The sequence below is a fragment of the Rhipicephalus sanguineus genome, chromosome 8 (assembly GCF_013339695.2).
Source record: "Rhipicephalus sanguineus isolate Rsan-2018 chromosome 8, BIME_Rsan_1.4, whole genome shotgun sequence".
Classification (NCBI taxonomy): domain Eukaryota; kingdom Metazoa; phylum Arthropoda; class Arachnida; order Ixodida; family Ixodidae; genus Rhipicephalus; species Rhipicephalus sanguineus.
The window spans coordinates 4,412,087-4,435,476 of record NC_051183.1 but is presented as its reverse complement, the minus strand read 5'-3'; the positions used below and the strand labels follow the sequence as shown (position 1 = coordinate 4,435,476).

Here is a 23,390-nt window from a genome sequence, read left to right as displayed (position 1 = left end):
CGATGATGACAGAGCACGTCATTGTCTGATGTCACAGATGGATAGATGGATCGATGGATCGGGCGGCGGCTCACGCCGCCTAGCGGGAACTCATAGTGAACTAGTAACTCTGCGCAGTGATATACGAAATTTCACTCCTGTCTTGATTTTAGCCACCAACAGGTAAGCTCCTTTTGGCTATTTTTCCCTGCTTGAAGTCTATTTGACATAATGGATGGATGGATGCTATGAGCGTCCCCTTTATAACGGGGCGGTGACATGTCTGCCACCAGGCTCGAAGGATAAAAAAAGAAAAAAAAACTTCCTTGTTTCATGTTGTCCTAATGCCTTATCTACATTGATTAAATCTATGTTATTATAACAAAAAATATAAATTCACAGTCCATCTCTCTGCCTCTTAAGGCAGAATAACCTTTTTTCCCCAATTATTTATTTTTGTACTTTATCTCTACTTTTCTGCCACCAATACTCTAACCGTCTCTTACTTATTTCTATCGCGGGCGTGTTCAGCTTTCCATTGTGGTCCCTAAAACCCAAGGCTTCATGTAGACTCGTGCCCACACGTATACCTGGGTGAATATCGCCACATTCAATCAGTACATGTTCCATCGTTTCCTTAGTTCCCCCACAGCATGTACATAGTTCTTCTTCGTTACTGAATCTCGCTTTATAACTACGCGTTCTCAGGCAGCCCGACCTTGCTTCAAACAGCAAAGCGCTTCCCCTTGAATTATCATAAAACCTTTCCCTCCTTATTTCGTTTTTTCCTTTTCGGTAGTTACTCAGAGCCGGCTTCTTTTCCATCGCTGTCATCCAATAAGTCTTCTCCGCCTCTCTGACCTTCCGCTTAATGCTCCTTGTTGTCATATCGCCCGCACTGCCAGCCGTATATTTACTGGTGAGCCTCCTAGTTCTTTTTCTCCACTGCGTGTCAACGCTTTTTCTATACAAATACCTGAAAACCTTCTCTGCCCATCTACTCTTCTTCATTTTCCTCAGCCTCTCTTCGATCTCATTTTGCTCTGCGCTTCCCTCACTTCAAAGCCTGTCCATCCCATATCACCCTTCACCGCCTCATTTGTCGTCTTCCCGTGAGCGCCCAAGGCGAGGCGGCCCACCGTCCTTTGATTTACATCCATTCCTGATTGCACCTCTGACTTCATGCACACCACTGAGTTCCCAAATGTAAGCCCCGGAACCATCACACCCTTCCACAGCCCTCGAAGCACCTCGTACCTATTGTATCCCCATAAGCTCTGTGCTTCATAATTGCAGCATTCCTCTTTCCCTTTGCTACCGATGCTTTCTCTTGTACCTCCATATATCTATCCCCCTCATTTACCCATACTCCGAGGTACTTGTACTCGCTTACCCTCGGTATTTTTTGGCCCTGTATTAAGACCGTATGGTCTCCGTGATCATTGAATATCATCAATCCACATTTTGTTGCACTAAATCCTAGTCCTAGAGCCTCACACTCCCTTCCGCATATATCTGCCAGTCGCTGTATATCATCTTGACTGTCCGCAAATAAGACAATATCATCAGCATAAAATAGACCTGGAAGCTTCTGCTCAACCATCGCTCCGACCTGTTTGTGTGACAAATTAAATCCAATGTTGCTACCTTCTAGCGCTTTTTCCATCCTCGCCATGTACAGCATGAATAACAGCGGGGACAAAGGGCATCCCTGTCTCAGCCCCTTGCTAATTTCAACGCTGTCCTTGCTACTTATTCCTTCCCATTCTATACAAACTGTATTTTCTCGGTATATTTCTCTCAAAAGCTGTACACACTCGTCACCTATGCCCACTTCCTTCAATATATCCCACAAAATTTCCTGATTAACGTTGTCATACGCCCCGGTGATATCTAGATAAGCTACGTATAAGGGCCTGTTTTCTATTTTAGATATTTCTATACACTGGGTAAGAACAAACAGATTATCGTCTAACCGCCTGTCGATTCGAAATCCATTCTGAAGTTCTCCCAAAATATCATTTTGTTCTACCCACGCTTCTATTTTTAATTTTACTGCCTGCATCGCCAACCTGTATAGCACCGATGTAATTGTTAGGGGTCTATACGAGCGAATGTTTGCTGATCACAGCGCCACCTGTAGGCAAAAACAAAAACTAATAAATGGCACCTTTGTTGCACTATGCGTTGAAGAAGATCGCATCATTTACGACGCGCACAGCGGGTTTATCCATGCGGTTTACTTTTTTATAGTTCACATCGCGGCCACACCACTCTTCAATAGTTCTTGGAAGTAATTCGCCTAACTCATCCCTGAGAAGCACGCACAATGACAACGAAGACTGCAGCGATGTGGTGCGAATTCTGCGGTCACTCCCAGGTGGCGCGTCGTTTTGCTATCCTCCGCAAATTCGTCCATGGACATGTCTGGGTTTACGGATCTCAGTTTAACAACTGGTGTGGTTGAAGAGCTCAGATACCAACAAGATTTAAGATGAGTCCTAGTTATGTGCAAAGCAGTGAAATAATCAATTAAAAAAGATAGGCTGGTATAACTTACGTGATTGTCTCCACATGGCATATAGTCCAGTGCATCTTCATCGTAGTTAAAATTTGCTCTGACACTTTCCATACCGTTATATCCTTGATACCAGTACTTTTTGTAGAAATAGCAGCGCACTCTGCAAGTTGCTTGGTTGACCTAGATGTAGAAAATGAGAGACAAGACTGCTCATGCGAGGCACTTCAAAGAGGCTGCATCATTTTACAAATATACGCGATCTTCACTAACGCACTTCCTTACAGTGGCGTAGTCGTACGTGGAGTTTTCTTTGTCATAAGGCAAGACCGCACAGAATTGTTGAAATGTTACTGCCATTCCCGGGTATACGTTTCTCACGTAAGTCCCTTCCGATAGAACCTTCCAGCACTTTTCACCTGCTCGGCTGAAGTCAGAAAAAAGCCAGAAACAGATCAATGACAAACAGGTGCAAAAAGGTCGTCGCTTTGTAGTACTAAAAATTTTCAGACAAACAGTCCACGAAAAAGAACAGTTAGCACAAAGACACACGCACACACATCAATAATCACAGAGGCACAGGTGCACACAACTGCAAGCACTAATTTAGATGAGGTGAAACTTTTTTTATAGAAAAGTTAAGCCAATTATCTATGGGTGGCACAATTGTTCTTACATTATTTGAATATACTAAATGGTGTAAGAAACAGGACAAGCGTTATATTGCAGGTGAATAACAGGAAAGAAAATTGTACAGAGACGATCGAAGGTTAGCTAAGTAAATTTGTAGTTTGTTACCCTGCGTGGGGGTTGGCATAACTGAGAATGAGGCAGAAGGTAGAAACCATCCAGTATGGCTATTTTACCGTGCACACTATATCACGGGAACGCCGCTTTGCCTCTTTTTAACACGAAAGTGTTTTTGCCGGGGTCCACTACGGCTCCACTGACGTATTTCCGTCACGGATATGACGTTGTAAAATATACACTAACAAATGGCAAAGAAAAAAACTAGAAGAAAAAGGTCTGTCGCCGGGAGTCGAACCTACGCCCCCTCGCCCCTCGCTCCGCAGTGCGAATCGACTCGGCCAGACGACACGTTCTTCAGCATACTAACGACGAGCTATTTATATACATTTATTATATTATTTATATATATATATATATCTCTATGTATATATATATACTCAGATATCGGTGGCACTTCAGTGTGTTTTCGTTATCACTAGCGAGATGACGCGAACTGCTCGAAGGGCGCGCTTTAAAGGTCGTCGCCCCGCACGTTGCGATGCGCGCGCGCCTCCACAGGGCGTGGTCGCTCGTGCGCGCATGCTTATCTCGTGGTGGGGTGTGATTTGTACGTCTTGTGCTCTCGCGGCAAGTTTGCGTTGAAGTTACAGAGAGCACGAAGGTCACTTCGCTCACTGCGGCGGGTGTGTTTGCGAAAGGAGCGCGCTCCTCACACACAAATAAGTTACAACTGTGACAGTTAGTTCGCGCTCATCCTTTGTATACTTCTGCGTTCGTTTCGCGTGTCCTGCTTTGCGTTTGAACAGCGCGCTTTAACTGTCGAGCTGTGACAGTTGTTAGTTCGTGCTCATCCTGTGTACTTTCCATGCCTCCTTTCTGCTCCAGCAGCGCGTTGCAAGTTTCGAGCTGCTTGCCGTTCTTCGCGTGACATTACAATTTGTTGCTAAAGCATTCATTCCTTCGCCCTTGCGGCGAAAGAATGCCCAACAAACGCTCAACTACGTCTGTAACGACACGTTTCACTTTCGTGTTGTACCAATTCCTATGACAGAGGGATCAGCCATGTTTTTTTTTTAATTTCCCTTTTTTACATGAAAGCCGTAAAGACGAAGTCAACGCGCAGCTTACGCGATCACGTGATATTAGCGCGTTTTATTTATTTAATCACGCAAACGCCGTGAAGACGAAGTGAGCGCGTAGCTCGCGTGGCCCCAGCCACATGTGACAGGCCATGGGATTTTTAACTGCAGAGAAGTTTAAGCGACCGCCATGTCGTCGTCTCGTGTCTCGCATTGGTGTCACGCAGGTCCCGCATTGGGTATACGTACGTCAAGCAGGCTGCACGTTTGGAACGCCAGCGCGCACTTGCCCGTGAACGCCAGCGTCGCCGAAGGGCTGATTCGTCTGTCCGAGCCAGCAATGCGGCAGCCAAATGCCAGCGTCGAGAGTTGGACGCACCGCGCTCGCAGCAGCAAACAGTAGAAAGGAGTCCACAGAAAAGAAAATATATAATCGCAAAAGAAGTGAGATAATCATAAGAAATGAGCAGAAAATGGTAGAAGATATAACATAATCACATGAAAAAAAAAACACAAAGGAGTAGAAAAAAGCGATAAACACAAGAGAACGCGAAAGAGCAGATAAACACAGGGGAAACATAGGCCAGTCAATGCTTGCCAGTTCATAAAGTTTCACTAGGGGTGGAACTGGCTTTGAATTTTTTGCACCGCGCATCGGCTTTTCACCGAGGGACTGCTTCTCATAAGCCATATAGGGCTTTCGCCTTATTACAGTACTTACCCATTATTTCTCTATGACTTACCTAAGAACGAAGCTAATCTGTGCCAAGGTGCAAGATGAAAACCGGTGGTGAGAAGGGCCATTGTTAATGTAGCTCATAATATGCCCCAGATTCCACGAGCACTGCTTTGCGCCAGGATGTCCTGGCATATCCACGCTCGGGCCGTCTCCGTCGTGCTTTGCACCTAGGCTAAATAACGGACATGATCACGACAAAGGGAAAGGAAAGACAGACAGCTACGCTTATCCTAGTTGGCCACCATGCGCTACGTAAGGACAAAACGGGACTTAAAGATGATTGAAATTTTACGAAAGCTCCTTGTTATAGAATTGTAGTTAGTGCCTAAGGGTTATTTTACTTGCATCAATTAACTAACGTGTGGTAACACTAGCCTAGATTAGCCATGAGTCGGCCAACATTAGCCGACTTCAACCAGTGCTAACTGTACTGCTGGTGTAGAGTAAGAGCAAACTTGGAAGTAATGAAATTACAGTAACGACATCCTACCTCTGTCACACTGGACGTTTTAATGTCATTCGAATGGAATGGCATTCGCATATAATGACATTATGCGGCTGCTACACAGCTACATTTAATGTCACTAAAATCGAATGAATTCGAAAAACACATTCGCCGTCGCAGTTGAACCGATTGTACACTGTGTGCCCCAGGGACTACTTCAAATGTGGCATTCAGCATTCCCAATTTGACACGCATTCATGCAAACTCGCTATTAATGTTGCTTTTATTGCGATAGCAGTTATATGGACAGTCTCGGCTGATTTTGCCGGCGCCGCTATCATGCGCCGTATATATATATATATATATATATATATATATATATAATATATATATATATATATATATATATATATATATATATATATATATATATATATATATATAAAAGCCCCAAGACCTCTCGCTTTCCAGCGTGCGGCGTTAGACGGTTACGCCACCAACGCTACCGTCTTTCTGTCTGCTAACGGCGAGCTATATATATACACCACTTACTTCAGCATGCTTTCTTAGTCACTACATAGATGGCGCAGTTTAAAGATCGTCGCCCCGCTCCTGCAAACGCCGTTGCTCTTCGCCCTACATGGCGTGGTCGCCTTCGTGCGCTTATCTCGAGGAAGGGAGGGGGCGGCCGGGGGGGTGGAGCGAGGGGTCGTATGTCTTGTGCTTTCCCCGCAGTGTCCGCGCTGAAGTCACAGAGCGTACGAAGGTCACTTCGCTCGCTGCAGCGGCCGCGTTTTCGAAAGGAGCGCGCTGTTCAAACAGAAATAAGTAGCAGCTGTGACAGTTAGTTCGCGCTCGTCCTGTGTGTACCTGTTCGTTCGTTTCGTGCTTCCTGCTTTATGTTTGAGCAGTGCGCTTCAAGTGTAGAGCTGTGACGCATGATAGTTCGCGCTCGTCCTGTGTGCGTTCTTTTCGTGCGTCCTTTGGGCTCGAGCGACGCGCCGGCAATTTTGAGCTGCTTTCCGTTCTTCGCGTTACATTCCAATTTATTGCTGTCGCATTCATTGCTTCGCCGTTGCGGCGAAACTGCGATGTTTTTTTAAGGCATCTGTCATTTTAACGAGAACAGGTGTACGCAAGGATGTGGCAAAATCTTTTTACTCTCCACCTCAGTGGCGTCTGGCCGCTGGCACTGTCGGCCGTAGTGTAAACAAATAGCGTGGCCTCCGAGATTGCTCGCCGGCGGGTTTCTCTCCGGCCGTCTCCAGTGTATAAAGATAGCAAAGTGATCGGTCCCTGCCGGCGGCAAGTTATCTTTTCGTCCACTTTCTTCACATTTATATCTTAATTACTACAAATAACATTTCCTATACTTTCCTTGGCATTATTGTCTGTTAGTTCTCACTAGAATTGTGTTTAACAAAGAAAAACGAGCCCTTTAAAGTCATCGTATTTCCTTCATTAACACATCTAGTGTGACAGGGGTAGATCCCTTTTCGCTGAAGTGAATAATGTAATGAATTACTTTTGGGGGCTGGTAGCTTAGCAATGTAATGAATCACTTGAAGCGAGTAATTTCAAGAAAATTACTCATTGCTGATCTCTAATCTTGACTAAATATAGCCTGTCCGCTTTTCTTATGGCATATAAAATTGACCAAACAATTAAAGAAAAGTAACACAGACAAGCCCATCTCAGTGCCAGAGCTCAAACATGGGAAGTTCAAGAAAGATCTGAGATTTCGATGTATATGTGCGTGAATAAAGTGTGACATAGTGCATGAATGATGAACTTCTGTTAAAGTAATTAATTTAAAAGCAATTTCATTACCATAACACACTGGGATCCCCGTTGTTACGTTCTTCACTGTTACGTTTTCCCGGCTGTTACGTAGTTTTCCACCGGTCCCGGCTTTAGCTCCCGTAGGAACCAATGTATTTGGAACTCTGCTGTTACTTCGTAACTGTCGGTCCGTTCCCGTCTGATGCGTTGCGAAGTGCGCAACCCCAATCGTGGATGACGCCGTTCCCAGCTTCGCGTTTCGATCCGTCGACTAGATCGTGGCTGAGTGCGCCAGTGTGTGCACCAGTGACCAAATTTAGGATTTGGTGGAGCAGAAGTAATTTTCTTAGACCACCGCTTTCGGGGGTACTTTCGCGAGGCGTTCGACCGTCTACGACGAGCCACGGTGGTCCGACACTATGCCAAGAGTGCTACATTATCTCTCGGAGACGCCGACGCACCCGGCGACAACCTCGCGAAGGCCTATCGCCAAAAGTGATCGCTTTCCAGGTGTCAGCCGTGGTGGAAATAGATTTATTAAAAGGATATGACACTGCAAGTGCTCGAAAAAGTTTTCATGCTGCTCGCGCATGAGCACAAGACAACGTTGCGCGGTTTTTTTCTAGTGTAAGCATTTAAATCAAATTGTGTACCACTAAATAATTTTTTTCGTTTTTCCTGTTTCTCGGCTCTTCCGTTTCCAGGCTCTTACGATAATTTCTGACGGTATCTTCAAAAATGCATCAGTGGGTTTCTACTGTAGTAATGCAAAGTCATTACATTCGCTCAGCTGTAATTCTGTAATGTAATGTAATTGCATTTTAAGAAATTTCAGGGAAGTAATTAGTAATGTAATTTAGTTACTATTCAGGGACCTGCCACGGTGGTCTAATGGTTATGATGCTCGACTGCTGACCCGAGGTCGCGGGATCTTATCCCGGCCGTGTCGGGCTCATTTTTCGATGGAGGTGAAAATGCTTGAGGCCCGTGTGTTTAGATTTAGGTGCACGTTAAAGAACCCCAGGTTGTCGAAATTTCCGGAGCCCTCCACTACAGCGTCGCTCATAATCATATCGTGGTTTGGGAACGTTAAACCCTAAGAAAAAAAATAATTACTAAAATACACATGCAAACAGAAAATTAAATTTTCTGTTTTGCATGTGTATGCGCACATACAAATGCGCTCACGAACACGCAAAGTATGGTTGACCCACCGCCCCTCCTCAGTATTACATTATATTAGCGGGATCTCCAACTTGGTGTTGTGTTACGGACGGACGAATCACGCGCGCTTTTTCACGGCAAGCACTTCTAACGTGTGTATGTATAAGGCCTCAGTGCGCACGAGTACATACTGAATAAGGGGTTCAAAATGCCGTTCATATAGCTTGGTAAGGGCGGATGCTAGCCAAGCTGAGTGTCCACACAAATTCCAGTAAATTTATCTAGGGTTACGCTTTATTTTATTGCCCAATAGAGTTAAACCCGGATATCTCGAGAAGGCTTATTCTCACACACACACAAAAAATGTTCGAATATCGTGCCATTCGGTATCCACCTTGTCACCGAAGGCTTCCTTGGCGCCGCCATAATCCCCTCTGAGCTGTCGTTAATATGCGTGACACCCCAAAAATGCATTGCCGAGGCTGTGTCATCAGCTTTTGTAGCCCCGTGCAACAGTTCAGAAAGGAGGGGATGCTACTCTCTGTTGAAAAGGTCTACATCTGGGCTTGTTTATGCGAACTAAAGTAACTTTTGAGACGTGCACGCTATAACGTTCACTAAGGTGACTGTTTGGGCATGTTGGTAATAGATGATAGAAACTAAAAGCGCTCAAGACGAGAACACACTTGTGTCTCAAGCCTCTTCTCTGTCCTCATCTTGCGCAATTTAAGTCCATAGTTATAACGCATGCACTAACTTCATTGACGAAAAGAAGCAAGGACTGAATTCACGTTTCGCGTTTTCGGTTTAGAGGAAATGGCTTCATCCGCGTTCTTTATATTGGAATTCGACTGCACGAAACAACCAAGGTCGATAAAAAGAGGGTTGTCTCACAGGTGGGCCATCTCGTGGGTGAAGGTGTGCGTTCCGCTGAAAAGTCCCGGATTGTCTTCTCCTAATGCTACGTAGAACCCTGTGCAGACACCGCAGACGTAACCGATACCTAGAATGAGAGTCATAAGCACAATATACATATGATAAAGTAGTCAACGAAGTTCTAGCTTCGGCAGCGCATTTGTTTTGTAAAATGTCCAAGGGTACGATTTCGTCAGGACCTCCACTGAAAGTGTGAAAAATTACTTTGTCTCCATCTTTATAATATCTATCCATCATCGTACTGTCAATTTTTGTGTGGCAGTGTACCTACGCAAAGAAATCAAAGCTCCCCACAAGAAGAAATCAATAAAATCTGCATTTGGCATTGCACAAGACATTGAATTAACGTTGGCAGGCAAATTTTTGTTCGTGATTTTTTTATGATTTAATGAATATGTATGTGTCTGCTAATCACGAAACTGGACCCTAAATTCTCGAACATGACGTGTCGTTATCGCCATCTTCGTTAACTGTGATCATTTTTTCAGGCTCAAATTGCCCTTGAAATAGCTTAAGAAACTGGTACCCTGCCATAGTGGAGCGCTATAATTTCCCGTGTTCTCAAACTTCAGTGGCGTGGAAGGCGTGCTTTTTGAACCAGTTGAAATAAACATGTTGACACCACCTCCTAGGTTAGGTGGTGCCAACAAAGCGTTTTAGATCTTTTAGTTATGAAGTGCTGGAATTTTTCACATGAACTTATTCTGAGCACCTGTTAAGGCGACGTTTACTAAGATGTTACTCAGTGGTTGTTAAACAAGAACACTAACACAGAAAAAGCTGTGCAGCATGGCCTACATTTCTTCAGCTGTATACACTAGACATTTTTAAGCAATAAAAGCCAAATCAAATTCTATTTTAGTTCGAAAACCGATGATACAAAGATGATGCAGATCATTTTAGTTTTTTTTTTTTTTTTTGAGGAGCACTACAAGGGCAGCACAATGTGCTTCAAAGAATGTGACGCACATAAAAATGTTTGTTGAAAGTAATGGTCACTGTTCTCTTTCGCAGTGTTCGTGGCTGGGCAGCATTACGGTAAACAACGTGCAGTGAGGTGTCGATTGTACACATCTGTCCAGCAGCATCTCGTTTTGCAATGGTTTGCGCTCGTGTAATATGTAGCCCAATGATGTCTGAATATGCAATGATATACCAATGCCTCGTGAACAAATCATTTCAATTAGCACATGTGTGCATCTTCTCCATTTTTTTTTTCATATCGCATTATCCGGCGTATTATAACAAATATACTTCTGGGAAAGGCACGTGAATGACCAGGCCCACATTTGCAGTATTGGAACTTGGTTAGTAGCATACATAAATCCGATGCTTTCAGACATTCGCTGGCAACATACGAGTTTATGTGCTGTTTGCGTGACGTATGAGAATATTGTGATTATTTTGTGTGACCCTTATCAAATAAAGGGTTAACAACCATCAAGTATTGAACAACTGGTTTTGACCTGACACTCACCTAAACCGGCGTCAGTAATTTTGCCCTGGTAAAATGTAAACACGTTGCGCCTGCATAAAAAAACAGTAGGCGTTACGCACAGTGCACTTTAAAAAAATGCATCTTCTGCGACAAATTTCGTTGGATGAAAAGAGAGGTACCCGGTCATGAGATAGACAGCATCTGGGTGACCGTACGCGGCCTTTTGCGAGACAGCGTGCAATCTGAACTTTGGTATCGTTCCGTCGTCGAAGAGATAGCCTTGATCATTTTGGGGTGACACAACGTAGTTTTCTTGCTGTTGACGCAGGTGAAAGAGAAAAAGCTTCAGGGTCTTCAACTTCGGAGTGCTACAAAGAACGTAGGTCATGATGAGTCATCTTACCACAGCTTTCTCCACACCGGTAAGAAGAAGTCGTACCCCTGGATTTGACGCATCTCGGTACCTAATGTTCGCCTAAGCAAAAAGAGTAAAGAATGAAAAATTAGCGCATGTATAAATAGTAAGCGACTAGACCGGTTTTTTTTAGTTTATTTTTTTTTTCTAAAAGGGAGCTAAAGAACTACAAAAAAAATGAGTGAAAAAAATTCAATAGGAAATGATGCACTGTAAAGCTGTGTGTTTGCGAAGAGTGTAATACCCGCGTCACAGGGGCACATGATCGCGATCAGGGCTGATCCGTATTAGGCTCAATCTGGATCTGGTGCTGCTACACGGTCATTTCCAATCGTAATCAAGCTCGACTGGGATCAGGACGACCGCGATCTGCGCATTGCAATCTAGTTCCGTGATCGCGATTTGGCTGTCGTCTGCTCCAAACTCGATCCTGATTAGGCTCGACCGTGTAGCAGTGATTAGCTTATTGATCACGATGAAGAAGTCCAATCCGGATTCGCGTTGATCGCGATCAAAAGTGCCCATGTGACACCTGGTATAATACATATGCGATGAGCCGTTATAAATGACATCGTTACCTTATATTAACGTAAAATATTTTTCGAATAACAGCTGTGGTGGTTCATAGAACTCATTAAAGGTACTAGGAGCAAATGGTAAGGACACTCAAGTTAATTTTTAAGCGAATACGTTTACCTGGCCATACTATAATTAAACATGCGTGGGCGTTATAAAATATTTTCACAATGAAAACAGCGACAAAGTCATTGCGTACTATCTAGAGGCCTTATTTCAGGCTGTAAGTGAACCCACCTGCTAACATAGTACGCACGGAAGCATGTCATTTCTGAAATTTCCTTAGTGAAGCTCCGTGTCTGTGATCAAGTTGTATATCCTCTAACTCATAGCGACCCTGTGTACTAGACGTTCTACTTTAAGTTCAATTTAAAAATGTACGAGCATGGGCGTCGGCAGGATTTTGTCTTGGGGGAGGCGAAGCCGTGTTGCATTGCGCAGGGTGGCGGGGGGCGGGGGGGGGCAAGTACTTATTTCACCCCTCCCACTCTCCCGCCGGCGCCATTGTGTACGAGCGTACGAATATAGAAAACGTCCCAATAACCAATAAAAAAATATGCTACTCAGTGCGGTCTTCGCACCGAAAGGCCATTCGTGCATTTGTAAATAGCAATATATTTTTTTCGAATGTGTTCTTTTAAATATTTCAGAACACCAAACGTGCAAAGTCAAGCCTCATGTTTTTACAGCAAAATTATGTACGACAAATATAATTGCCCGTGTGAAATTGCCTTCTATACGGATTCACATCATACATCTCAAACTCGACCCGTCTTGTAGCATGTAGAACATTCGAGAATAGCCGCGTAATACACATTCGTGATGCGAATGCTGGCATCATACACTCCTGCACGTAGGGCCATACGTGAATATAACAAAGTAGACTCACGGCGTTGATCATGACGCATAGGTACCAAAGCGCATGCTTTGTGCTCTTGAAGTGGCGGTGATGCCACGTGTCTAAAACAACGAACACTTCTATGACGATGAGCGCAGGAACGTTGACCCTACGCGGCAACAGTCGTTCACGTGGAATGACATCTGAGGCTGTAATGTAAAGCGCATTTGTTAGATACACGCAGAGCTCGAGTGCACATGAAAAAATTGATGAGTGGTACAATATGTAGTTCAACGTACATCGTCTCCCTAGAGAAAGAGCTATTTACGACACAGAAGAATGTTTGTCCTTAGACTATCCTCTAACGTTACCGACCTCTGCTCGGTTAACGGAAGACTGTTCAACATAAGCCGATTCCGTGACTCTCTTTGCAACGCTGTTTTGTGGGTAACAGATTTTTGTGTGAGCGTGTATTTCGGGCATAACAATATAGCCGACAACATAAGGCTACGGACGTAATATGCTGGCACAGCATCGACACATGGCTGATTAACACATGAGTACTGAAATATCCAGACGATATTCACTAAGAATTCAATTTTCAATTTGTTAGCTGGTGTCTCACCTGTCCTTATTCCTGCGGCGTATACACAGCGGTAATCGATGCGGTTCGTTGACTACGTAAAGAATTGATGAATTCGCAGCAATAACTTTGGCATAGTGATGACGATTTTGTGAAAGAGGGAGGTAGACCTCCCTTTGCAACAGCATGACGAACAACATTTCTATTAAATACATTTTTACGTTATTCCAATGAACTTTGCCATGGACGTCATTTCCGTTGTATAAATGATGCCTCAAGCGTCAGTACGGTGATTGTCATGTTATATTGCTCGCCCTTTGTGAAGTATGCTGGGGGCCTGCTTCATCTATAGGGTTGAAAACACTGCGGGATTAAAACTGTATATGCCGAAGCTAGTTGTTTCATAACTAACACTGTTTTGAGCAGCAGAACTTCAAACGAGGGACAAAAAAGAAGACATACAAGGACGTCGCTGTACTAACAACTGAAATTTTATTCCTATGTGCGCGGCTATATAAATAGCCAGCGCACAGTCAGAACCAGTATCTAACAGTGATTGGCGCCTGGTGTCATTTCCACGAACTAGTTTTTCACACGCCAGAGAGAAATGAAAGTTTTCCTTATCAGAACCACTGACGCCGCACTTACGCACGTGCTACCTTCCTTCTCGATCTCTAGGGCTTCTTTTATCTCGCGCTTGAGTTTGTTGCTTCCTTTCGCTATGACGGAGGCTTAATCGAGATATGCCTGGCATGCGCAGTCCCTGCAATGAGCTGCTATAGGTGTCCACAAGGTGCTGTTGTCTTCAGTGAGGCAGCATGTTCTCTTGTCCGCTCATTAAGGCATCGACCAGTTTGGCCGATGTAAGCCCGGCCGCATGATAAGGGGACGCGATACACGACAGCTTGCTTGCGTGGCGCGTATTGCGTATGGTGCCTCTTTCCACAGGTTTCTTCCTCCTTGTCATTGTTTGCCCTGCAGCACATCATTGTGGTGAACAGATTTTTGTTTGAGCGTATATTCCGGGCATAACAATATAGCCGACAACATAAGGCTACGGACATGATATACTGGCACAGCATCGAAATAAAATTTCAGTTGTTAGTACAGCGACGTCCTTGTGTCTTCTTTTTTGTCCCTCGTTTTAAGTTCCGCTGCTCAAACCAGTGTTAGCTTTTGGATTAGTTTCCTCCAGGTATGTCAAACAGTTCAGAAGTTTCAAATTCACAATGTGGGTATTCTTTTATAGGCATTCGCATGTCTGAATTATCGCAACGTGTCAGTAAGTCATTATAAATTAGTAGTACGTGAACGATGGCACGTGATAACTTTAGTAATCCCTTTATCTCCCACTCTTGCACTCTTGACAAAGAATTCAGGGCATGTCGCTGGTATGACGTTTTACGACTTAGTGATAGTGAGCATCGTGCACAACTTCAAAAAATTAGGGGAAAACATTTTGAAAGCAGGAACTTTGCCTAATCTTTGCTCGCCGTTTCTCCATCAGACATTAAAATCGCATGTGCCGTGTGCTACAAGTATTCAGTTTTGTAGAAAATGAGACATTTGTCACGTTGCTCTTGATACGTTGTATTACAGGAATATCCTACCGTTGCTTCTGTAGGTAAGGGTTTTGTCCAGCATGTTTTTGTGTTCAATCTCGTGAATCTCATGGGGAACAACTTCACCTTCCGACTTCTCTGAGATCTGCATTGGCTTTATCCTGTGAGTTGGACTAACCAATCCTTCCTGGAACAATAACGAAGATGAAAAACTGCAGACTTTTCATTCGGCTAAGTGTAACGGAATATAATGTTGGGGCTACAAAAGTGGATAGCGAACTAACACTAACCGCATTAGTCAACAGTTAGCTAGCATAAGTTAGTACCGGTAATATGCGACAGAATGTTTGTAGTTGAACTCGGGCAGAGGTTATTGCCGTCATAATCGTCATCCCGGATATTGTACCACGTTACGCAATGTGGGCCGGCGTAGCAACTGCTAACTCTCATAGCCATCGTATGGCGGATTGGCGTAGAATTGCAGATTCAACCGCGTGCACTCACTGCAAAGATAAACAGACCATCGATCACATCTCTTGCCACTGTTTTAACAGGCGACGTCAGAATCTGACGTCAGAACATCAGAACAACGTCAGCGTTCCTGTGGCAGACTTTATGGTCGGCCCTTACGGAAGATCATGGGAGTCTTGCCTCACATGCAATCGGCTGAGAACGCCTATGCAATTTAATGTGGGCCTTCCACCCTGCGGCTCGTTATGTCAAGAAAGAAGTCTTATTCGCGATTGTAAAACTTGATGCATTACCAGCTGTGAAGCTGGCTTTCGCTTTCAAGTGTTACAGAGTGTGTGACATGCTGCTGAAGTTTTCTTTGCCGATATAGCTCACTTACATTCTTGTGCAGTACATGATGAGATTGTCGTGTACTTACCATCCGGACGCCATTGCCAGTCTTGGTCACCATTACTGAAGCGATCTTCTGTTCATCTTCGTAGAGGTTTCTCTCAATGTCTTCCCCGTTGTACTGCAACCGGCGAGAACATTTTTTTTTAGAAAACGTAGCATACGGGCAAGAACTTTGTACAAAGCCGCCAAAAACTATTGCGCATCAGCGCTCGGACAGTCTCTATGCGTCTAAAACACGCTTGATACAAACCTGCCTGTAATTCAGGTAGGTTTCGGAGGTTGCTAATGTAATAATGTATACTCACGAATCGCGTTACGAGGCGTCCATTTTCTTCCGTTAAGACGCGTAGTTCCCGCGCTGCGACCGACCCTTTTCTCAGGTTAAGGGTCAAGTCATCATGGACCTTGACAACCATACCTCCGTCGGACGACCGCTCTTCAAGTAGCCTAGGGTGAACGACCCTTGCTGTTTTGGCAGCTGCGTAAGAAAAGGCGCGCAATGTTCCACTGAGACGAAGGCATTATTCACAATATCTAAACCAGAGCTCAGGCGACAATGGAATAATAATAATAATAATATCTGGGGTTTAACGTCCCAAAACCACCGTATGATTATGAGAGACGCCGTAGTGGAGGGCTCCGGAAATTTCGACCACCTAAATCTAAGTACACGGGCCTCAAACATTTTCGCCTCCATCGAAAATGCAGCCGCCGCGGCCGGGATTCGATCCCGCGACCTTCGGGTCAGCAGTCGAGCGCCATAACCACTAGACCACCGTGGCGGGGCAGGCGACAATGGAAGGTTGAAGTTATGAAATGTTGTCGAATAATGTCCCTTCTCTGGAGCCAATGAGTCCAACTGAAGAATACAAGTCACATCATTGGAATTTTACGGCTACAGCGACATTGCTTCTCACCAATTATCTTCCCTCGTCGTATCTAAGTAGAGAAATTAAATGCTGCTTAGGTTTCTTACTTGAACTTCAACTTCAACTTTATTATTCTTCTAGTGCAGATTAGAAACGTCCTCCGGGGCTCAAAGCTGCCGTCAGCAGCTTGAGTGGACCCAAGAGGCGTTGTGCATGACAGCGTGATACCAGTTAACAATGACGACTCCAATAACCTTCTTGCTCGTCTAGCATTCATCTAGAAAGGTTTCGCTGTTTCCCCGGCATTTGCGGACGCTGTCCAAACTAACATAAGCTCGTTAATTATCAAGAAATAGTGATTGCATTTTGAACATTGTGCCATAGGTATTGCCTTTGATCAAATAAAAATGACACCGGCGAAGCCTTCTAAAATGAGTGTACAGAATTAGTGTTGAATAGAGCGCGTTCGACGCTTAATACTACACTATATTGTACATAAGCCACCTTCTTACCTTTAAAAAAAGACTGACACGTGTTTTATTGCGAAGACCTTTATACTACGCTTCCCTCGTACTTGAAAGGACGGGATTTGACCACCATGCACACGACCTCAACTTATTCTTCATATTCCTTGCGAAAACTTCTCCTGAATAAAAATAATATGAAGGTTGACTAGCTCTTTGCCGATAATTTATCACAAAATTTTGACCCGAAATGTGAAACCCAGCGTCATAGACATTATGACTTCGTCACGAAATGAAGAAATCGTTTATAACCTGAACAGCAATATGACGAAGTTTGATGACGTAATTGACAAAAACAGGAAACAAGCACTTGTCTTCTGTTGTTGCTCTGGCAGTCTGCAACCGCAGAAATGTCAAGGACTAATGGAGTCAGTGTGTCATGGCGTTATGCCCTGTCCGCCTCCTGAGTGTCAAAATCAAAACTTTGAATCATTGGAAATATCATACTAAATAATATATCGAGCTTAATTGTGCGCGTAAAGCAGGATGAAAGGAACCCTTGTCAGTATATTTTCTGAGAGTTCAAAGGTTTGCGTTTTCGATTCAATTGACGCAATGTGAAATGAAAATAATTAAAAATTTTCAGTTCTCCTTTGAGAAAAAAGCGCGAAATGAGTGTTGCTTTATTGTACGTACGACAATGCACCAATCGCTATTGACGCTGAGCTCACTTTTGAAACGTGCGCTGTTCTGAAACCGGACGGCAACTGTGGCAGGAAAGAATCACCGTCCTCTTTGTATACGCGCACAAGTAAAGTGAAATGAGAAAGGGAAAATAGACAACCACTCGTTTGTAGCGCGAAGCCACAAGGAAAGCCATACGGATTTCCTTGTGGCTTCGTGCTACAAACGAGTGGTCGTCTATGTTCCCTTTCTTACCCCTTCCGCCACCTTGCGGGATTCCGCAGAACTGATTTGCAAAAGTGAAATGAGATCGGCTCCTAAGTAAACGGGCCCCGGCCGCCGCATGTTCAAATTATAGAAATATCCGCCTCCAAATACGCGAATGAGAGTCACGCGGTAAAATTTGTACGCCCGATACCTGCCCCAAAAGAACCGTGTGAGCGCAATGGCTGTTAATAGAGGCTGTGCTTTTAATCACTATTTCTATGCGTGGCGCTAACTAATTGCAGGCCAGAAAATGATAGAAGTGCTTTTTTTTTTTTCTTCAGGGTCCGATCGGTCGCAAAATATAAACCAGAGTGAAAACGAAACTGCGTTATTTGGAACATTTAGGTACACATACCAGCTACTTATCTGCATAGTCGCCGTTTCGATTGAGACATTTGTCGAAACGTGGCACCAACTTTCCTATACCCACTTCGTAGAAGGCAGCCGCCTGTGCTTTGAACCAGTTGTGTATGCCGGTCTGCAGCTCGCTCTCTGAGTCAAACTCCTGTCCTCCGAACCAGCGTTCCATGTGAGCAAAGCGATGGTAATCAGAGGGTGCTAAGTCCTCCTTACTCAGCGCAGAAACTGTGACCCAACGATTTTCTCGAATCGCCTGATTCACTCGGTCAACGAGATCAGCGGTTGACACTCGCTTTCTTCTCCGTACGTCTGCATCATGAACGTCTGTGCGTCCCGCTTCAACTTCCCTACACCGCTATCGCACCTTTCTGTCACTTATGAAAGTTGTGCCACACACATTACTCAAGCGTCGATTAATTTCAGCTGCACTACGCCCCTCAGCATGCAGAAATCGAATTAGAGCACGTATTTCACACTTGACGGAATAAACGAACAAAACTGACTTCGATCCTGTACTGCACTAAAACGTCAAGTGTGCACTGCGTTGCGATCATCGATAATGCAACAAGAAAAATCCTCTTTAAATAGGCAATAAAGGTGTAGACATCGTCACAAAACACTTGTCTGCATTCTCTAGTTTCGCAAGTGCTTTTGAGTGGGCTCCAAGTGATGAGAAAATCGTCGAACAAATGATGTCGTCGACAAGTGAACTTGTCTTCATTTTGGCATCTCTCGCCAGCGAGGCCGTAGTTTGTTATGATCCCGACCTATATATATAAGACAACAAGCTGGTACACGTACGAGATGACCAGGATTTGGGGACATGTGCACGTAGCGCCATCTGTCGTCGGGGACTGCGGTGGCCTGCCGTAACTGAATGGGAAATAGGGGAAAAAAAATCATATCTGACGAAAAAAGATAGTTATAAAGAACGACTCCCGGTTCTATACAGCAGAGACTTACTTGAACATTCTGTTAAAATTACAGTGTGGCGCTACAAACCGCGTGGCTTCCCAGAGTGTTTAAAATTTGACAATGGGGCCCCATGTATTTCTAATGGGCGGTGTTCAATTGCCCTGGGAAGCCACACGCTTTATAGTGCGATACTGCAATTTTACCAAAATGTTCCAGTAGGTCTCTACTATATAGAACCCCGAGTCGTTTTTGATAGCTTGCTTTTTTCAAGAGATATGATTTTTTTTTCGCATATCTCCCATTCAGTTACGGCAGGAGGCCGTCGTTACCGCCGAGAGATTACCGCCGAGATCGTTACCGACGTGAGACTTAAAGTATTGCTTTCTCGTACGTGTACCCGCTTGCTTTCTTATACTTACCGGGCCCACTGAAATTTCCCACTATATATATATATAGGTGCACAGGTATTTTCACGCGCAAGAAATATATGCACTCCGGTGCCGACGTCGCAAATGCCGTAATTCTGTTCATTCATTAATTATTCCTACTTGGGAAGCTGGTGGGGGAAGTAATAGTTGGATTATGGTAGTACAACACAGACTGACAACGACTTGCACCCGTTGTTGTACATTGCAGCCCTTGCGAGTACTGGAGAACTGTGACCATTCGCAGACAACTGGTGCACCAACACTGCCTACAGGTTCCACCTTATAGGCACAGGCGAAAGGACAGAGTGTAGTTAACTCATCAACTACATAGCAAACGACATGCGCGAAAGCAAAAAGAATACGTGTATTCATATCCGTGTTTCGGTTAGGTTGAGCTCGTGAAGCAGCTTTGCAACCTTTGAAGCGATGAAAAATTCTTCGAAATGGGATGCCGCTGGAGCTAGCGTTTGGACAAATGGTCTTGCCTTCTTCAATGGAGCAAGTGGTCTTGTCTTCTCCAAGGTAGCAAGACGGTTACTGCCTTGTAGAAGACTGGACTGTCTTCTTCAACGGAGCAAGTAGTCTTTTCTTCTCCAATGTAGCAAGACGGTTGCTGCCTTATTTGCAAGCCTCTAGTGGCTTTGGCTCTAAAAATATTTATTTTTTGCTTTCATAGAAAAGATAGCCGCTTTCATTGCCACGCCCGCTTCTTGTTTTATTTTGATGCGTTCGGGTTTGACCTGCAAGAACGGTTAGCAACGCTCGACGCTGACCACGCCGCAGCGTGCGAGAAGCTTCGCGATTGTAGTAGATCACTTTGTTAAGATTGCCCACAGGACGCGAATAGTCAAGTAGGCACCAGAGCACGCAGCCAGGAGGTGATCTACTCTCGGAAAAATGTGCATTGTACAAATATGTGGCAAAACACAGCAATGTTCTAATCATCATGGGCCACCTTTGAAGGTCACCTTTGAAAGCCCTTCTCTAAAAAAAGAAAGCGACGAATTTTCCCATGGGGAATTGTGCGCGAAGCGTCAGCTGCTCATTCCATGTATGTATGGGGAACATAACCCAACTGTAGTTAAACATTAACACTAAATAGCAATAACAAACACGAGGCAACATTAGCCAGAAGTTAAGCAACGTCTACCACAGCTCTTATTTGGCGTACAGAGACTCCTCACTTCTCACAACTCAGTAACGACTCTCTATGGAGTAAAACTTGTAATTTCCAAGTTTATGCTAATTTCCGTCTTGATTACAGTTTTATGCACTATTTTTGTGCCCTAATAGTGGGTCTCAGAACAAAAAGGTTTAGCCAATATCCTAGGTTAAGAGGGAAAAAAACATGGCTGATCCCTCCGTCATAGGAATCAGTTTAACACGAAAGTGAAATGCGTCTTCACAGAAGTAGTGCTTATTGTGCAGTGATATATGAGAGCTTGTACAATGTCTATTCGTGTTTGGCAGCTATAGCACCGTTTGACGTAGATGCACCCATGTTGACGCCTAGTGACATTCACCCGTCGAAATCGTGTCCGTTCTGCAACGCGTATTGAAGCAGTTTTGTTAGTCGGTGCTCTCGCAATTGAAGCAGTCGGCGGCGAAGAAATCCCGTTGGTGCATGTGGAAGCTGCACTATTCCGATGAGCCGGCGCACGCTAACACGAAGCGAAAGGCAAAGAACGTAACTGCATCTAGGGTGCCTCGGCGACGCCAGCGTGGCCAGTGCCCCTCGCTGGTATCGAGACGCTTTAACCATGACCTCCGATATCGCACGCAATCTCGGAGTAAGCGCTAGTAAGTGTCGATTGTGACGCATTACTTCTTTTCACCTCTCACAGATGGCGGCACCGCCCCGCCCCGCCCCGCCCCGCCCAGCCGAGCCCAGCCCCGCTCCGCCTCGCTTACCTACACCGCTAACAGAGAGCACCGTGCGAGAGAGAATGTGTGAAAGATATAAGGCAGGTTCGTGAAGTGTCCAGCATCTGTCCAGCATCTGGTAGCTTAATCTGTTGAGCGTCGGGCGCTTACCATCGCGGCCACAAGGTCGTGGGTTCGATTCCCAGCGGCGTATCTTTTTCTTGGTTTTTTTTTTCTTTCTTACCCGTTGGTGCCCATTTTATCAACGTCATATCCGTAACGGAAGTACTTGGATGGACCCCAGCATAAAATACTTTTGTGTTAAAATAGGCTTGGGCAGGTTAAATCATGAAAATGAAAAACAACTGATTGTAAATTAGAACATAAGAATGGATACAGAGAGATGGGAAATGCTGCCTTGGATGGCAGAGGGTTAGCTGTAGCGACGAAATTATGAAACATGCGGGCACAAAATGGAAAGGGTGGTTTGGAGATAATTCGGAGATGCCTTTGTCCTGTAGTGGATCTATTAGGCTGATGACGATGATGTTGTCCCACTTTGCTTCAGAACTGGATCTCTTTCTCCAATTTCAGCTTTCGCAATCGTTGGTTTACGTCATAATAAATACAAGCGGAATAAATACCATAGTCTTACACCATAATCAGGCCCCCGCGGTGACTCAATGGTTACGGTGCTCGGCTGCTGTCCCGAACGATCAAAAGAGAGGTTCGATCCCAGTCGCGGTAGTCGCATTTAAATGGAGGCGAAAGGCCAGAAGCCCGGGTGCTGTTCCATAACAGTGCACGTTAAACAACACCAAGTTGTCTAAGTTATCTGGAGCACTTCACTACGGCGTCTGACATAGCCTGAGTCGCTTCGGGACGGCCGTCATCTCCTCCGGCCCTGCCTCTGCTCATGCCTATGAATATAACCTTCTGCAACTGAAGTTTTTAAGCGTTGTAGTCACAGAGTGGTGTACCAGCGCTTGAGTGCTTCCATAAAAAGCAAGAATAATTTTCACTAATAGTGAATAAGATCTCACCTTCGACGAAAGGTATCAAGACAGCGAAAAAGCCGGCGATGGACATGACGTTCACTTTCACCAACGAAAAAGTTCCCATGCTTCCTTGTATCATGTCATGAGAGCTCTGTTCTAATTATACAGCCGCGTATAACCGGAAAGCAACCGCTTATCTAGTCTTGTTATTAACGGACACGGATAAGGTCCTGTCACTTAAGACAGATGTCATCACCTATCCGTCAGTTGACGCCTACGCGTGAAAAGTTGACCTGCGTACATCGGCATTTTAGCGAAAATGTGTGCGTGCTCAACTTCATTATGCATAAATTTTGTTATCACGGTTCAAGTACATTTCCTTCTATGTTCTTGTCATATACGAACAAAGTGGCAAGGACAAGAAAGCTAATCATAGTAGGGAGACGCTAAGCGGAAGCTTCGACGCAAAAGCAGCTGGCCAGAGTGGTCACTAAAAGCTTCAAAATTACACTCTTCTCGTGTTTGAAGAGATAAAAAATTCATGAACACGGCGTGTCGCTGGATCCGACGTTGCGGCAAGAAGACTTGTCTTCTTCATGGCTTGCAACTCGTGCTTTTCGTGCTTGACATGTTTCTTTACATTCAAGCATGCAATGCACTAGCTACCTCTAAAATCGAACGCAAAGGTAAATCCATGGCGGTTATTATTATCGTTTGTGTTCTTAAGAGAAAGGCCTAAAGTGTTTTACATTAAAATGTTTATTCCTTTCAGCTCACTTAATTAATGATTTATATGCGATGCGGCAAGTAAAAAGTGCGGCATGACCGTACCATAAGAACGAGAACGCTTCCGATTTATGCTTCTCTTTTTTTT

The 23,390-nt window shown here is 44.5% G+C and overlaps 1 protein-coding gene across 1 annotated transcript in view; it reads right to left on the bottom strand.

The window, feature by feature from the left end:
• The window catches only part of LOC119401242 (venom metalloproteinase antarease-like TtrivMP_A), a 30,182-nt gene extending 7,499 nt beyond the window's left edge, over positions 1-22,683 (bottom strand). Inside the window, exons 1-12 of the mRNA XM_037667927.1 lie at positions 22,562-22,683; positions 15,974-16,146; positions 15,694-15,786; positions 14,853-14,991; positions 12,711-12,868; positions 11,234-11,305; positions 11,010-11,146; positions 10,870-10,919; positions 9,351-9,459; positions 5,070-5,237; positions 2,783-2,924; positions 2,540-2,680 (exon numbers count right to left, since the gene is read on the bottom strand). Coding sequence (XP_037523855.1) covers positions 2,540-2,680; positions 2,783-2,924; positions 5,070-5,237; positions 9,351-9,459; positions 10,870-10,919; positions 11,010-11,146; positions 11,234-11,305; positions 12,711-12,868; positions 14,853-14,991; positions 15,694-15,786; positions 15,974-16,146; positions 22,562-22,655 — 1,476 coding nt within the window. The 5' untranslated portion in view covers positions 22,656-22,683. The remainder of the gene's footprint in view (positions 1-2,539; positions 2,681-2,782; positions 2,925-5,069; positions 5,238-9,350; positions 9,460-10,869; positions 10,920-11,009; positions 11,147-11,233; positions 11,306-12,710; positions 12,869-14,852; positions 14,992-15,693; positions 15,787-15,973; positions 16,147-22,561) is intronic.
• Positions 22,684-23,390: the final 707 nt, after the last annotated feature.